The sequence below is a fragment of the Carassius carassius genome, chromosome 5 (genome assembly GCF_963082965.1).
Source record: "Carassius carassius chromosome 5, fCarCar2.1, whole genome shotgun sequence".
NCBI lineage: Eukaryota > Metazoa > Chordata > Actinopteri > Cypriniformes > Cyprinidae > Carassius > Carassius carassius.
In genome coordinates this window covers 8,158,804-8,174,881 of record NC_081759.1, presented here as the reverse complement: position 1 = coordinate 8,174,881, position 16,078 = coordinate 8,158,804, and the positions used below count along the sequence as shown (strand labels likewise).

Sequence of the window (16,078 nt, the reverse complement as noted above, 5' to 3'; positions counted from 1 at the left end):
ATCTTGTTGGATTAAATCCTGCCGTGGATACGCTTCAGGACTATACACAACGAAACGCAGCGACTTTGACGCATGCGCTTTCCGTGCTTACGGACGCTGTGAGCTTTTTGCCGTGGAAATCTTCCCATGGTTGTTAACCAAATCTTGGTGCTGCTGCAGGAGCATCTCTGCGGGGAATAGGGGCTATAAACGTAGACCCCTCTCAGATGGAGTCAGGTTTTACAGCCGCTATTTTGGTAAAATAAATAAAAGTGCCGATTTACGTCGTTTGAATCTTGCACTCAAGATGAGCAAAATCAAGATGTTAACGGTAAAGTCTATTCTGTCTCAGATTCAACCAAACAGTTGGTTTGTCACGTTCAATCTGAAGGACGCATACTTTCATATTCAGATCATCGAGAGACACAGGAAGTTCCTCAGATTCGCTTTAGAGGGCAAAGCGTATCAATACTGTGTTCTTCTTTCGGCTTAGCCTTGGCTCATCGAGTATTTTCGAAACGCATGGACGCAGTTCTGGCCCCGTTGCGGCTCCAGGGCATTTGTGTATTGAATTGCCTGGACGATTGGCTGGTTTTAGCACAATCGCAGACTCAAGCACACTCCCATCGGGATCTTGTGCTGATTCATCTAAACAGCCTGGGCTTATGCACGAATTTCTAGAAGAGTGTTTTAATTCCCTCTCAGCGGATAACCTTCTGGGAATAGACTTGGACCCTCACGCAATGACAGCAAGACTATCTCTCCCGCGCGCTCAGTCTCTCGCGTCATGCGTGCGTCACTTCAAAGTGGGTCGCACAGTGACGGTGAGTTTGTGCCTCAGACTTTTAGGTCTAATGGCAGCGGCATCCCCTGTAATACGTCTGGGCTTACTTGATATGCGCCCTTTTCAGTGGTGGACGACAAGCCAGAACATTTCACCCCGATGTCTTCCGCATCGGACGATTTCGGTGACACGGAGGTGTGTTATGTCAATAAGACAATGGATGTCAACCGAATTCCTTCTAGCTGGAGTTCGGCTGGGGATTTGTGCTTTCCGAGAGACTGTCACGACGGACACGTCTTTGACCGGTTAGGGAGTTGTTTGTCAAGGGCGCCCAGCTCACGGAGTATGGACGGTGACACAACGCAGTTGGCATATAAACAGGTTGGAATTACTGGTGGTTTTTCTAGCTCTCCAGTATTTCTTGAATCTGCTGATCGGCCGTCATGTACTACTCAGGTCAGACAACATAGCAGTTGTGTCGTATCTGAATCTTCAAGGAGGATTACGCTCTCGCCCCGGTGCAGACTGGCGAGAAATATTCTTCTTTGGTCTCAGAACAGATTTCGGTCGATCCGAGAGGTTCATGTCCCCGGACGTTTGAACTTCGGAGCGTATTTGCTATCCAGACAGACTCTGGAGCAGGGGGAATGGTGAGCGGTGAGCCTTTTATGGCAAATATTTGGAGAAGCAAGAGTGGACTTATTCGCGTCGAGCATGACTACGCATTGCCCGCTGTGGTTCTCCCTATGCCCTCCATCGCCCCTAGGCTTGGATGTGTTAGCTCACAATTGGCCCAGAACCAGCTTGTATGCTTTTCCCCGATTCGTCTAATTCCAGCGGTGTTATCAGGATACGGCTGGACAGAGTGGAGCAGCTGCTGCTGGTGGCTCCGTGGTGGCCCACACAGCTGTGGTTTGCGGATCTGGTCAGTCTGTTAGCGGGCTCTCCATGGGAGATTCCCCTCAGACAGGACTTACTATCGCAAGCACAGGGAATGATTTGGCACCCAAGACCAGATCTATGGAAGCTGTGGGCGTGGCCTCTGAGCAGAGTGAGTTAATATGTCCCGGTCTTTCTGTTGAAACCACCGAGACTATAATGAATTCTTGGGCAGCTTCTACGAGACGCTTATATGCTTACAAATGGAAACTGTTTACGACCTGGTGTGGAATTCGTAATATGTATCCGGTTTACTGCCGAGTGGCTTCAGTACTGGAGTTCCTTCAAGGCCGTTTCTCTGATGGAGTAACGCCAGCCACTCTGAAAGTTTACGTGGCAGCCATTTCAGCTAACTATGTATATATAGATGGTGCTTCAGTGGGCCGTCTTCCGCTGGTCTCTCGTTTTATACAGGGTACGCGACGGCTGAGGCCTTTCCGCCCTGTGCGAGTTTCTTCATGAGATTTATCCATTGTGTTGCAAGGTTTATCAGGGCATCCGTTTGAGCCCTTTGAAACTATACCGGATAAAATCCTTACTTTAAAGACAGTTCTTCTTGTGGCTTTATCCTCCCTCAAGAGAGTTGGGGATTTACAGGCTCTTTCTGTTTCGCCCTCGTGCTAGATTTTGCACCAGGCTCTGTGAAAGCATTGCTGCGACCGAGGCCTAATTATGTCCCTAAGGTCGCTTCGAACCCTTTTCACTTTCAACAAGTGGTCTTGGAGGCTTTACCCCCTGCAGAGGCGGGGTCAGGAGATCTGAGTCTTTGCCCTGTCAGGGCGCTGAAGACTTATGTTGATCGGACAGCTCCATGGCGTGAGTCTGACCAGCTTTGTCTGTTAGGACACAAAATAGAGGCCATGCTGTCACAAAGCAGCGCATGTCCCATTGGCTGGTGGAGACGATATCTTTAGCCTATGAGGCGCGGACTCGCTTCGCCCTTAGGAGTTAGAGCTCATTCCACGAGAGCAGTGGCTTCATCACAAGCTTTCTCAGTGGTTCTTCTATAAATGATGTCTCTGCTGTGGCAGGATGTTCCTCACCGAGCACTTTTGTCAAGTTTTGCAATCTGGATGTGAGCATGGCTCCTGGCTCCCGGGTTCTGTCTGCTTGAGCAGATGCTCTCCTTGGATTCCAACTATCAGGTAAGTCAGGCGTTATGGTATAGGGTTCCCATACGGTGACGTCACCGCAGCATAGAAGTGACCTATGAAAGGGAACATCTCGGTTACGTATGTAACCACGGTTCCATGAATAGGGAACGAGATGCTGCGTACCCGGCCGTTCCGTACCTTGATAGCATTTATTCAGTTCATGAAATCTGAGCGAAATAGCGCGCAACACTCAGGTATACGATGCGTACGCATGCGTAGGGCTGTGCCAAGCGCTATTTGGCCAATAGGATTGGCGGGATGGTATAGGGCTTCAGACATTCATCACACCGAGAGGTGTTCCCATATGGTGACGTCACCGCAGCATCTCGTTCCCTATTCAGGGAACCGTGGTTACATACGTAACCAAAATTTTTTCGGTTCAGTGTACTGGTGATCCGAAAACTGATGCAACCGGTTCTTGACTCGAGAACGAGAATCAGCTCATCGGTTCTCAAATCGCACACGTCCGACAGAAACGATTCTCGGTTCAGTGTACTGGTGATCCCAAAACCAATGCAACCGGTTCTTGACTCGAGAACGAGAACTGCTCCAGCAGTGGGCGTGTTCGTTCGTCATCTGGCTCGGCTTGGTTTTCATCTTCAGTTCGGTCTTCATAGCACTTAAGTCAGTGTACTGTTTGAGTACATGAATTACTTTGGGATATTGGTTTATTCTGACTCAGAGGGAGTGTCAGTCACGTTAAAAGAGTTTAAGTAATTTGTGGATTAATGCTTATTGGAGACGTGAACCTTTTCAAACGATTCAGTTCGATTTGGTGAACTGGTTCAACCGGTTCACTAAGAAGAACGGGTTAAATTGAACGATTCGTTCACGAATCGGACATCACTAATCATAACGAGTGCGGGCTTTGACTGTGACAGTCGCTGTTGCTGCTGAGAATGAAGAGGAACGATTGATAAAGGGCTGAATTTGGATATGTTCCTTGCAAACATCTGGATTATAAAGATATGGAGTACAGCAAACAAATAAAATGAATGTGATTTGTAATTTTATGCTGTGCTTTTGTGTATCTATTGTTGTATTGTCAGCCATTGGATAGGAGAAAATCGCACAGCAAAAATATTACAAAATGGTTAAACAATTGCATAAATTGTATTCATTTTAAGGTTTCAAAGTGTAGTCTCGTTTAACATTATGTAATCCCCCGAAACGAGTTTGCAGCATGCACAGAAATGTTATTTCCTATTAAGTAGATGAGTAAACTGCTCTCAATAAATTCAATAAAAGATGTATTGATATGACAATTAAATACAACAGATTTATATCATTAAAGCCACAATTTTAATATTAATACATGGGAATTCATATACATTTACACTTTACGTTAGAATATTTACGTGTTTTTAGCTGCTAACACAGAAGTATTTGTACGTTTTACTGCTATAAATACGTCAAAGTTGTACGTTTTTATGTGCATGAAAACGTAACTAAATGTACGTGTGGTAGAACCACATTTAACGTAAGAATACACACGTATTCTCATGAGATCACGTTGTTTTTTTCGGTGTATTAAAAAAAAAGTACACTTATTTTGATGTGTTGACTAACACGCTGCAGTATGTTATTTGACATTACATTTAAGTCCTACTTAAGTGGGTCAAAAAAAAAAAAAACTTTACGGACCACTTTGGAGCAAGAGGTAACAAAGCCTTTGATGCCAAGCCCTGCCTGTTTTCGAAATGAAGTTCTGCTTATCCTATTTGTACAGTGTACAAACCATCGCATCAGCTATATCATGCTTCTTTCTTCTCATGCTGACAGATGCATTAATTGTTTAAATCTCATTTGAACTGCTGCAGCAAAACTGAGAACCGTAATCAGTGTTAACAACTCTCCTCTATCACTCCTGAAAAAAAAAAGACAAGCTGTTATTGAATTAGCCACTTGTCATTGGAGCCCACATTTGTGCGGAGTCCACATTAGAAAGAACGGAGCGAAAACAAATAAATGAAAAGACAGCTGTGATCAAAAGCGATATGAGGGAGAAATTTATGCTTTCTGCTCTGCTGGTTTCTCTGTCTCCGAGTCATTGAGACCGAGACCGGCCGTCCACTGAGCCGATGCAACAATTACTGTCAGATCCTTGTGTCATGTACTATTTTAAAGGGGATTTATCATGAAAAACAGGCTTTTTCTTGTTCTTTTGAACCCAGTGAAATTGTAAAGAATGAGAAGGACAAAATAAACCTTGCCCACATCTCTCCCACCACTGTCACATCTGTGTTTCTGAGCTCTTTTCCAATTATGTGCAAATCAGTGTTGAATAAATGACAACAAACCAGAACTCAAACTGTCTACTGGTATTTTAGATTCATATAATTAATCACATACTTAAGGCTTGCTTTTTTATTTTTTTATTTTTTATAATATATGTAAGGTTTAGAAGTGGAGTTCATATTTCATATTGGAAAGTTGTAATGCTTAGAATTTAATATGATTTATATTTGAGTTAATATACTAGAAGTATATTTACAATGTTTAGTCAGTTAATTATTTACACCTTTGTGTTTACATATTTAATGCAGTAAGGATATTCTGCTGAATTCACTCACGTTTATCTCAGTCTAAGTCCTTGCTTCTGACTGGTTAGTGACATCACGTGAAAGGCTGTGTTTAAGGAAGTGTTGTTGTTGTGACGTTTTTTTTTTTTTTGTGTGTGTGTGCTATCTGGATTTTACACTCTTTGAGAGCAGTGGATTACCTAAAAACTAGTGTGGAGATATTAAGGGACTATTGCGGTATTTACTATTGCGGTGAGTTTTGGGACTGGACATTTTGTCACCATGTCGGCTGATGAAAGTGAAACTGGGCTGCAGTCTTCCCCCACACGACGACGGCGAGATGCTAACATTACATCAACAGGTGCTGTTTCTCTAGCCACATGTGCTGTCTCCATTGCCCTAAAAATTGATCTTCCACCTGCTTTTAAAGGAGATGGGACTGAATCATTCACAAGTTGGTCTCGACGTTTTGAAGTAGCAGTGCAGGCTATGAGTTCAACTTATACAGATCTATATACGGTGATGGCTTCCGTTATCCCTACTCGCCTAGCAGATGCTGCATTTCTGTATTGGGACAGTCTTCCTTCTTCGATCCAGAAGGACTATGATTCAGTAAAGGAGAAACTCAGGGACGTTTTTGGACCAATATATTCCCTGCCATTCTTCCAGACACATGTGAATGCTCGACCTCGTCGACCAGGTGAAAGTTTGGATGTGTACAGTGCTGACATCACTCGTCTTGTATTAGAAGCCTTTCCCAACTATGACCACAATGCACTGGAGGGTGAAAAATTTTGCCGCTTTGTTGCTGGCTTGGACCCAAATCTTCAGTCAAAAGTCCATGAGATGGGTGCGGAGGATCTTGAGGATGCCCTGCGCATCGCCAGTCGCTGTGAGAGGGCACGTGCAGCGCTCCAACTGACAACTGTAGGGTCTCCACACTCTCAATCTTCAGAGCAGGTAGCTATGGTTTGTCCTAAACCTACTGATAATAAGCTTCTGCATGCAGTTGAGCAGCTGACTCTTACTGTCAACAGCTTACAAAGTGAAGTACACCTATTAAGAGAAAAACACAGCTACCTGGCTCAGCATCTGGACTCCCAAACTGAAAGGTTTTCCTCCGACGATGCTCGATACAGTGCATGCAGTGTCTCTCCACAACCCTATTATAACAGACAACACCGCAGAGACAATTACTCACCTGAGCAGTATCATGGTCGTGATCCAGGGTCCTGCTATGACTGTTGTCCTCCTTCCCCTGTTACTCAGAGAGACCGTCAATGGCATGACAATGACAGACGTGACCGGCATCGCTCTCCCTCACGCCAGTCCTATCAGTACTCCAAGTATGGTCGCCATGACAAGGATGATACGAACAGATACAGACGCAGCCCTAGTCCTGCTCCAGGGGGAAACAGGGATGCCAGTCCACACGCTAGAGGTAGTGTTTGCTTCAAGTCTCCTGAACGATATCCGCACTCTGACTCCAACCGTCAGGGAAACTTCCAGTAGCTGCTGTTGAGGGGCAAACTGACTATTATGGTGTTCACATGCCCAACCCATCATGTGACATCATTGTGGCACATTGTCTCAGTGAGGTTCAGAATGGTACAACTGTGGTTCGAATCTTAAATCCCTCCCGAGATGACGTTGAGCTGCATTCAGGTTGATTTTCAGTTGAGTTTCATTCGGTTTCATCTGTTGACGTAGTATCAGGGGAAGGGACAGGATGTGAAACCTCCCCTGTGCATGATATAGCTCCATCTGTCCAGATAAATGACAGCGACCTTTCACCTTCCCAAGTTCAGTCTCTGAAATCACTGCTTCAGAAATACTCAGCAGTATTCAGTAAACACTCAGAGGACAGAGGTCGCACGAGCATCATCAAGCATCAAATCCACACTGGTGAGGCCACACCAAGTAAACAGAGAGCCTACAGAGTGACACCAGAACAGAGAGCTGAAATACAGACTCAAGTTGACAACCTGTTAAAGGCAGATGTCATTGAAGAAAGCTACAGTCCCTGGGCTGCGCCAGTTGTTTTGGTGCGCAAGAAAAATGGCACATGGCGTTTCTACCTGGACTATAGAAAACTTAATACAGTGACAATCAAAGATTCCCACCCTCTTCCGAGAGTCGATGACGCACTGGATGCTTTGTCGGGCTCTGCCTGGTTCTCCACAATGGACCTACAACATGGCTATTGGCAAGTCGAGCTGCAGGAGGAAGACCGTGAAAAACAGCATTCACAACAGTTAGTGGCCTTTATCACTTTAAAGTTATGCCAATGGGTCTCACCAATGCTCCAGCCACATGCCAGTGCTTGATGGAAATGGTACTTTGTGGCCTCCCATGGAGAACATGCCTAGTGTATTTGGATGATGTCCTCATCTACAGCCGCTCTTTCAGTGAACATCCCCAGCACCTGGAAGAAATTCTCTCCAGATTCCAGTCAAGTGGCCTGAAGCTAAATCCCTCAAAATGCTGTTTTGCCAGGGATCAAGTACAGTTTCTGGGTCATGTTGTATCCAAAGATGGCATTCAGCCAGACCCGCGGAATGTGAAAAGTGTCCAAGACTGGCCTACTCCACGGTCAGCTACAGAAGTAAGAGCATTTCTGGGACTTTGTTCATATTACCGCAAATTCATCCGAAGCTTTGCACATCACAGTGTCCCTCTACATGCTATCACAGAGAAGAATGCACCTTTCCAATGGACTTCTCAATGTCAGGATGCATTCACTTACCTGAAACATGCACTCACAAACCCTCCAGTGGTTGCATTCCCTGACTTTACTGTCCCATTCTCCCTCTACACAGATGCTTCAGGCTCTGCAATTTGTGCTGTGCTTGCTCAGGGACAAGGCGATCAAGAAAAAGTGGTTGCTTATGCTAGTCATGTTCTCACAAAACTAGAAAGAAAATGGTCAACATATGACAGAGAACTCTGGGCCATTGTCTGGGCCGTGCGACATTTTCGCCACTACCTTTACAAACAGCCCTTTGTTATTGTAACTGACCACAAACCTCTCCTGGGTCTCAGAAAAATACCCATTGACAATGACAGAACTGGTCGCCGTGCACGCTGGGCCCTTGAACTTGATCCTTTTGAATGGACTGTAATTCACAAGGATGGCCACAGTCACCTCAATGCAGATGCAATGTCACGTCGCCCTGCTGACATCAGACCAACTGAGCAGAGCACCTCCTCCAGTGCTTTTGGTAATCTGCACTCTGAAAAGAGACATTCTAGTCTGAGTCCTGTGAGTCTGTCTAGTCCGGTCAGTTTTGTACATCACAGCCTTTGCAGTACTGATACAAAGCCAGTTTGCTGTAACCTGACTGGACCACAACCTCCTCCGGCCTCCTCACAGTGTGTTCAACAGTCTGTCTCCTCCACATCTGTGCTTCAGTTCCCTGAAGAGGATTTTAAAAAGGAACAACAGCGAGACTCCGTACTGTCAGAGGTTATTAGCTGGACAGTTAAGGGACAGAAAACCCCATACTGGCGCATGAAAAAACGCACACTTGTTGAGAAGGCACTTTGGCAAGAATTCCACAGACTTACTTTTCATAATGGTGTACTCTGCCGTAAAGTTTTCAACCCATCCACAACATCAGTGCTCCATCAACTGATTGTCCCTCATGCTTTGAAAGACACTGTTTTGCAGACGCTGCATGGAAATCCTGTAACTGGTCATTCATCTGCTGATAAGGTCCTGAAACGTGCTCAACAGCTGTGCTACTGGCCCTTTATGTCACGTGACATCAAGATGTGGTGCAAGCAATGTACTCCATGTGACGCCAGACGGAGTCCCACACCTTATCAGAGAGCGCCAATGAAAACAATTGTTGCTACTGAGCCATTCCAAAAGGTTGCAGCTGACATACTTGAGCTCCCCATCACGAGTCGTGGCAACAGGTATGTGCTTGTTGTCCAAGATTATTTCTCCAAGTATGTCAACCTTTATGCCATTCCAGACCAGCGCGCCATAACAGTAGCGAAATGTCTGTTTGAAAACTTCATCTGTGAGCATGGTATCCCGGAAATCTGATCAGGGACGTCAGTTTGAATCTGACCTGGTGAAACATCTGTGTGACCTGCTGTGCGTGCAGAAAACACGAACCAGCCCATATCATCCTCAGTGTGACGGCATGATTGAGAGGTTCAACAGGACACTTATTGATCAGTTAGCCAAGACACTTCTTCAGCAGTCTGGGGAATGGGATGACTGCCTCTACCAAGTTGCTTTGGCTTACAATACCAACCCACACTCTACAACAGGATTCACACCATTCTTCCTCACACATGGTCATGAAGCCAGGAAGCCTGTCAACATGCTGTTACCTAACAACACACCATCTTTGTCTAGTACGAGTTCTCCTGCTGACTATGTTGCACAATTGACACAGAAACTTCAGTCCGCTTTCAGTTCTGCTGCATGGAACAGAGATTATGCCCACAATCAGCAGAAACGACAGTATGACAAGAGTGTTAAGCACACTCTCTATGTTCGGGAGACCTTGTCTGGTTAAATGACCCCACTACAGCAAAACAAAAACTTGCTCCTCATTGGAAAGGCCCCTTTGAAATATTAGAGTGCCTAGGATCTGATGTGGATCCTCCTGGAGTGACATACAGGATTCACTATATCCTGGATCAGTCTGATAAGTCCCAGATTGTCCACTACAACCGTATCAGACCCTACTATGCTCTTGTGCCAGATTGTGGACATGAGACACCTACACGTGACTTTTTGCAGTCTCAACTCCCTCATTTGACTGCATTATCAGGTGCTTTGCCCTTTAAGCCTTTAAAGTTTGCAGCCACGAGGAGCTACACCTTATCTGGCCAGGGCAATACTCCCTCATTAGTCCCTCCCACTGGCCATCCACAATCCCGACCACACCCCCAATCCCGCTCTCCCCTGACTCAGTCTTGCTCAGCCCCCTCCTTTGGCCCAGTAGGCCAGTTTGACACTGTCCCCTCCACTCCTCATGCTTCTGGGTTTTTGCTATGCCCTGGGAAACGTTCAGTTAGACCTCCAAGATTCCTGAAGGAATATGTTCTGAACTGATACAGTTGGTTTATTGCTGTGGTTACTGTTACTTGTTTATTTGATGGGAAACAGGGACGTTTCTTTTGTGGGAGGGGGAGGAAATGTAAGGTTTAGAAGTGGAATTCATATTTCATATTGGAAAGTTATGCTTAGAATTTAATATGATTTATATTTGAGTTAATATACTAGAAGTATATTTACAATGTTTAGTCAGTTAATTATTTACACCTTTATGTGTTTACATATTTAATGCAGTAAGGATATTCTGCTGAATTCACTCACGTTTATCTCAGTCTAAGTCCTTGCTTCACATTGGTTAGTGACGTCACGTGAAAGGCTGTGTTTAAGGAAGTGTTGTTGTTGTGACGGTGTTCAGTAAAAAGTGCTGTTTATTATCATAAAGAGTGATCTACCACCACATACCGAACCTTCACGTTACATATATATCTAGACATACCTGTACCAACCCTATATGAATCAGTCACAGACTGTCCAGGAGTCACAGACATATGTTAATAACTGCATCTCAAACATTGTTTATAAAAACGAACTAGCTTCTAACATGATAAGTGGACCTAAGGGAAAAGACTGCAAAACCCCTCAGAGGACAAGAGAAAATCAGATGATAGTTCACTAAAGGCACACCTTAAGGAAAATGTGCTTTTCATTATTTCGGTAGTGTATAATTAAAGGGGGTTTACCTTAGTTTAAAAATCGTATACATGTATAAGGTATGAGGGGGTGCCTTTTAGTACTGATACAAATACTGAAATAATGTTTGACATAAAATCCAATTTAATACTTGTTAAAAATAATCACTTCAGCTGCATGTTCAAAACAATCACTTCAGCTGCAGGTGTGCTATTTTATGTTTATGAACTTCTTTTTTCAATGAATACACTAATTATTTTTAAAAATACAGAACATTTTTATAATGATTAATATCATATTTTTAAATATGATGGGTTCATTATAAACATAGTGACTATCACTGAGGTGGACACCATATTAACCATTTGCATATAACCAGCTATTAATTATTGTGCCTTTAGCAACAACAGCAGGGCAAATTCTTGTCAGATACCACACTTTCACATATTCTTTGGTTATTTATTTAAATTAACTTGAACAAAACTGAAAATCATTTACAAGAACACTGCCTTGTCAAATTAAAGCTGACAATAAAATGCTGTTTAGGGAAACTGCTGCTGAGAGGTTTTGTGCCATCTAGTGGTTTAGATCAAAATATAATCAAATGTGACGTTTATTCCGTTTGTTCTGTACCATATATGTCAGATTCACCTGAAAGCAGCTGCAGGTTGGGCAGAGGCTCCGACAGAACTCCTCGGCACTGTTCCTCCACCGGCAGAGGAATCACCATTAACCCATCAGCCAGCTGTGGGAAATCCTTGATGTAGTTGTTATCCCTGAAATTCAAATATAAATGAGGATAAAACATCAGATAGATATTAGATAGTTGTGTTGCTTGTGAGTTTGCAGTGATGTTAAATATTTCTTGTTAAAGCATCAAGTTGGCATGGAATAGATCTTCCATATTTTTAATAAGCTTGCCTTTTTTAGAGACAACTATGATTTACAACTAACTATTACTATTCAGACACAGGTTGTGATGAGGAAGGAGTGTTCTCATTTTAGAGAGCATTTTACTGAAGAATAGCTGTGTGTGTGTGAGAGAGAGAGAGAGAGAGAGAGAGAGAGAAAGAAGTGATAAAGAGGAGAAACAGCAGATAAAAACTAATTATCTTTGATTCAAATTAAAATGGCAGCAGAGTAAATGCCAGCATATTGTTATCCTCCTTTAATGGTTTAAGTAATGTCTCTGTGCGTGTCTTATTGTAGTTCTATTCTACACTCTTTACTCAGCCCGTATAACTGAGAGACGTTTTGAAAGTGCCTTGTGATTGTGCTGGGATTTCCATGTTCTTGGCAATCTAATGAAATGTAATTAGCCACCAATTAAAATCTCTCTTCAAACAATTCATCTCTTTAATTGAGCATTCTCTCCATGAAACATCAATATATATAAAAAAAAACCTGAAAACCCCCTACCATGTGAGCCCCTATCATTCTACATTCTTATCAATCACTAAATTATTTATTTTTGAAAAACATATTGTCATTTGAAAAATGTAGCTTTCCCTCATGCTTTAAAAGTGCTGGGAGAACAGCCAGAAAGTTGTCTATTTCTTTGTTATATTGTCAGTTTTTGATTTATTGTCTTTCGGCTCCTTTGCTGAATGTTACAGATTCATATATTACAATCTATAACTTTTAATCTTTTAATCTATAACTTTTGCTGGATGTTAGATTATATAAATCAGGGTTTTAACAAATGACATTTCACTTTAAAACTTCAAGTGTTTCTGATCTACTCAAAGTTGAAATGTACACAAACACACTCCTTGTGTTGTGCAGATCAGAAGCATAATTTATTAGAAAATTTACATTTGATCAAAATTGCATAATCTTTCAAACAACCGAAAAGAACACACACACACACATTATTCTGTATGTCTGTTTTCATTATTCATGTAACATTACTTACAGATGTCTTCAAAAACCTGTTGCTAATTGTGTGTCATTATGATAATGTAGGACCATAAATTACAACTGAATGCACAAGTGGTTCCCTTTTTTATGCTTCTTCCCATGAATTTCTCAAACAATAACTGAGGCACCAATCCAGCCTCTTAACAAGGCTTTCCCCAAGACACAAACAGGCGACAGGAAGAAAACTTTTTTATTATTCTTGGCATAAGAACAATGCGTAGCTCGAGGACTCAGCTTTTTTGATATGCTTGTGCTTCTGTTGAGAGCTACACAGAATATTTCTCAGGGTGGTTATAAAGAATCTGAGGTAGCAAACAACAAATAACTTCATTGCTATTTTGCAAGCGAATGGGTTTTTGATATACGCTAGCAGTGGGATTGAGAATGAAATATTGCATTTTTGGCAGAAATGGTATACAGAGTAAAATCATAAAAGAGGTAAAATAAAGTTAAATGTTCAGTGATGAAAGTAAATATCTAAGCAAAAAAGAGCAGGTTTCTTTAGACCAGGGATGTCAAACTCAGTTCCGGGAGGGCCATAGCCCAGCAGAGTGTAGTTCCAACTCTACTCAACCATGTACTGTGCTTTTTAAATAAGCCTAAAGGACCTGATTAGCTGGATCAGGTGTGTTTAATTTGGACTGGAGCTAAACTCTGCAGGGCTGTGGCCCTCCAGGAATGGAGTTCGACACCCCTGCTTTAAGTCCAAAACACACTGCATAATTTTAGCAATCAGGTAATATCACTGCAGGTTACACTGTGCAACATGGATCTAATAAACTTGGCTACAACATGTGTGTAGACTATGCGATGATGACTGCTATTGACGTGTACACAATGATACCCGTTTCTATAGAACAATAGAACATCAGCAGCATGCACTAGTGAAAACTAAAAGAGCATGATAATCACACTTTAGCAGTTGTGTTTTTTATGTGTGCTGAAAAAAAGTTGAAGAGGCGAAAGAGGAAGGTATAAGAGCTTGAGGTAAGCAGTTTTATGTTTCAGCACTATGTCTATGTCTATGCACTATGTTTTATTGGTTGTTCAGTAAATGTGGATCTTAACAGCAAACACTGTGGAATAATCATGCTGTATCGTAGGCTATCTTTGGTCACAAGACCATGACAACGGCTGTCTTTGAACCACTTTACAACATAAGAGCACTGATTAGCAGCCACAATCACAGAAATCATCACGATTGTTTCACAATGCTAATCTTTCATCTGGGACAACCAAAAATCATGCAGTCTATTTAGGGCTTCTGGCTAAAGATTTTTGCTGTTCTTTAATAGCTTTACACTTTCATTTATGGCTCATATGTACACCAAAGGTAGCTTGAAGTACACAAGGACATGTACAATGGCCAGGCTTGTGAACCTCAAAAACTAGGTGTCACTATGGGCATGTAGATATCCAGCAGAGCTGAAATTAACAGGGATTAGAGACAAAAATGCCACCAACATACAAAAATTCAAACTCTGCCCCTACACCAGGGGTTCTCAAACCTCTCCATGAAGTTCCCCCATCATTGCACATTTTGTATGTCTCCCTATATCTGACACACCCACTTCAGGTCTTGCAGTCTCCACTAATGAGCTGATGAGTTGAATCAGGTGTGATAGATGAGGGAGACATAGGCTGCATCCGAAAACTTAGGCAGGTGACTTGCTACCTAGAGTCAAGGTATGCATTCACCTTGAAAATTTCATCTTTGTTTCCAAATGCAATGACTTCAGATTTTTCCTTGTTTAACTGAAGAATGTTCTGGCACATCCAACTATTAATTTCATCAATGCATTGGCAGAGGGAGTCAATGGGGCTGTAGTCATTTGGAGATAAGGCTAGGCAAATCTGGGTATCATCAACATAGCTGTGATAGGCAATTTGGTTCTTTCTCATTATTTGACTTCGTGGAAGCATATACAGGCTAAACAAGAGCGGTGCAAGAATTGAGCCTTGTGGGACTCCGCAGGTCAAGGACGTCCACTTAGACTCTCCCTTCTAAGTATGACCTGAACCATTTGAGTACCATCCCAGTAAGCCTGATCCCGGTTTTCCAGTCTCTCTAGTAGTATGTTATGATCGACAGTGTCAAATGCAGCACTGAGATCTAGCAATACCAGCACCGATATTTTGCCAGAGTCACAATTTAAGCGAATATAATTTATTATCTTAATGAGTGCCGTCTCTGTGCTGTGATGCGGTCGAAAACCAGATTGAAAATTGTACAGATATCCATTTGAGTTTAAGTATTTGTTCAGCAGATTAAAAACTACCTTTTCTTTAATTTTGCCTATAAAATGAAGATTAGATATTGGTCTAAAATAGCTCAAAATGTTGTTATAAAGATTGCTCTTTTTCAGGAGGGGCTTAACAACTGCTGTTTTCAGGTAGTTTGGAAATGTCCCAGAAAGAAGTGAGGCATTCACCACTTCTAAGAGATTTGCTTCTAAACAGTTAAGCACACTTTTGAAAAAAGATGTGGGAAGTGTGTCAAGATAGCAGGTTGATGATTTTAGGTGCTGCACTATGTCTTCCAAAATTTTGTCTCTGAATCTGTCTGACCTCTGCATTACTTTAGGATGTGCTAATCGCCTTCCTGATATTGATGATCTTCTCAGAAAAGAAGGAAGCAAACTCATTGCATTTTCTGTCTGAGAGCATTTCACTGGGAATCTGACTTGGGGTGTTTGTCAGTCTCTTAACAGTGGCAAAAAGAGTACGAGTGTTGTTAAAGTTACTGTTTATAAGGTCTGAGAAGAAATTCTGTCTAGCTGTGGCTAGTTTCACATTAAAAGCATGAAGGCTGTCTTTATAGATGCTGTAGTGAATTTCAAGTTTTGTCTTCCGCCACATTCGCTCAGCTTTTCTGCATTGTCGTTCCAAAAACTCAACAGAGTCTGCAGAAATGTTTGGTGTTAAAGATATAGCCTCCATAAATAGTACACTTGTGTTCTCGTTTATGCATCTCCTTCTGACAGAGACAGATCTAGATTCAGTGGTAGCAGAGATCAATATATCAAAGAAAATACAGAAGTGATCAGATAGTGCTACATCCTTAATAACA

General features: G+C 42.5%; 1 protein-coding gene across 1 annotated transcript in view; it reads right to left on the bottom strand.

Annotated features, from left to right (window-relative positions):
• The window catches only part of LOC132140726 (astrotactin-2-like), a 534,505-nt gene that overhangs the window by 115,986 nt on the left and 402,441 nt on the right, over positions 1 to 16,078 (bottom strand). The window contains exon 14 of the mRNA XM_059549640.1: positions 11,740 to 11,864. Within this exon, the coding sequence (XP_059405623.1) occupies positions 11,740 to 11,864 (125 nt within the window). The remainder of the gene's footprint in view (positions 1 to 11,739; positions 11,865 to 16,078) is intronic.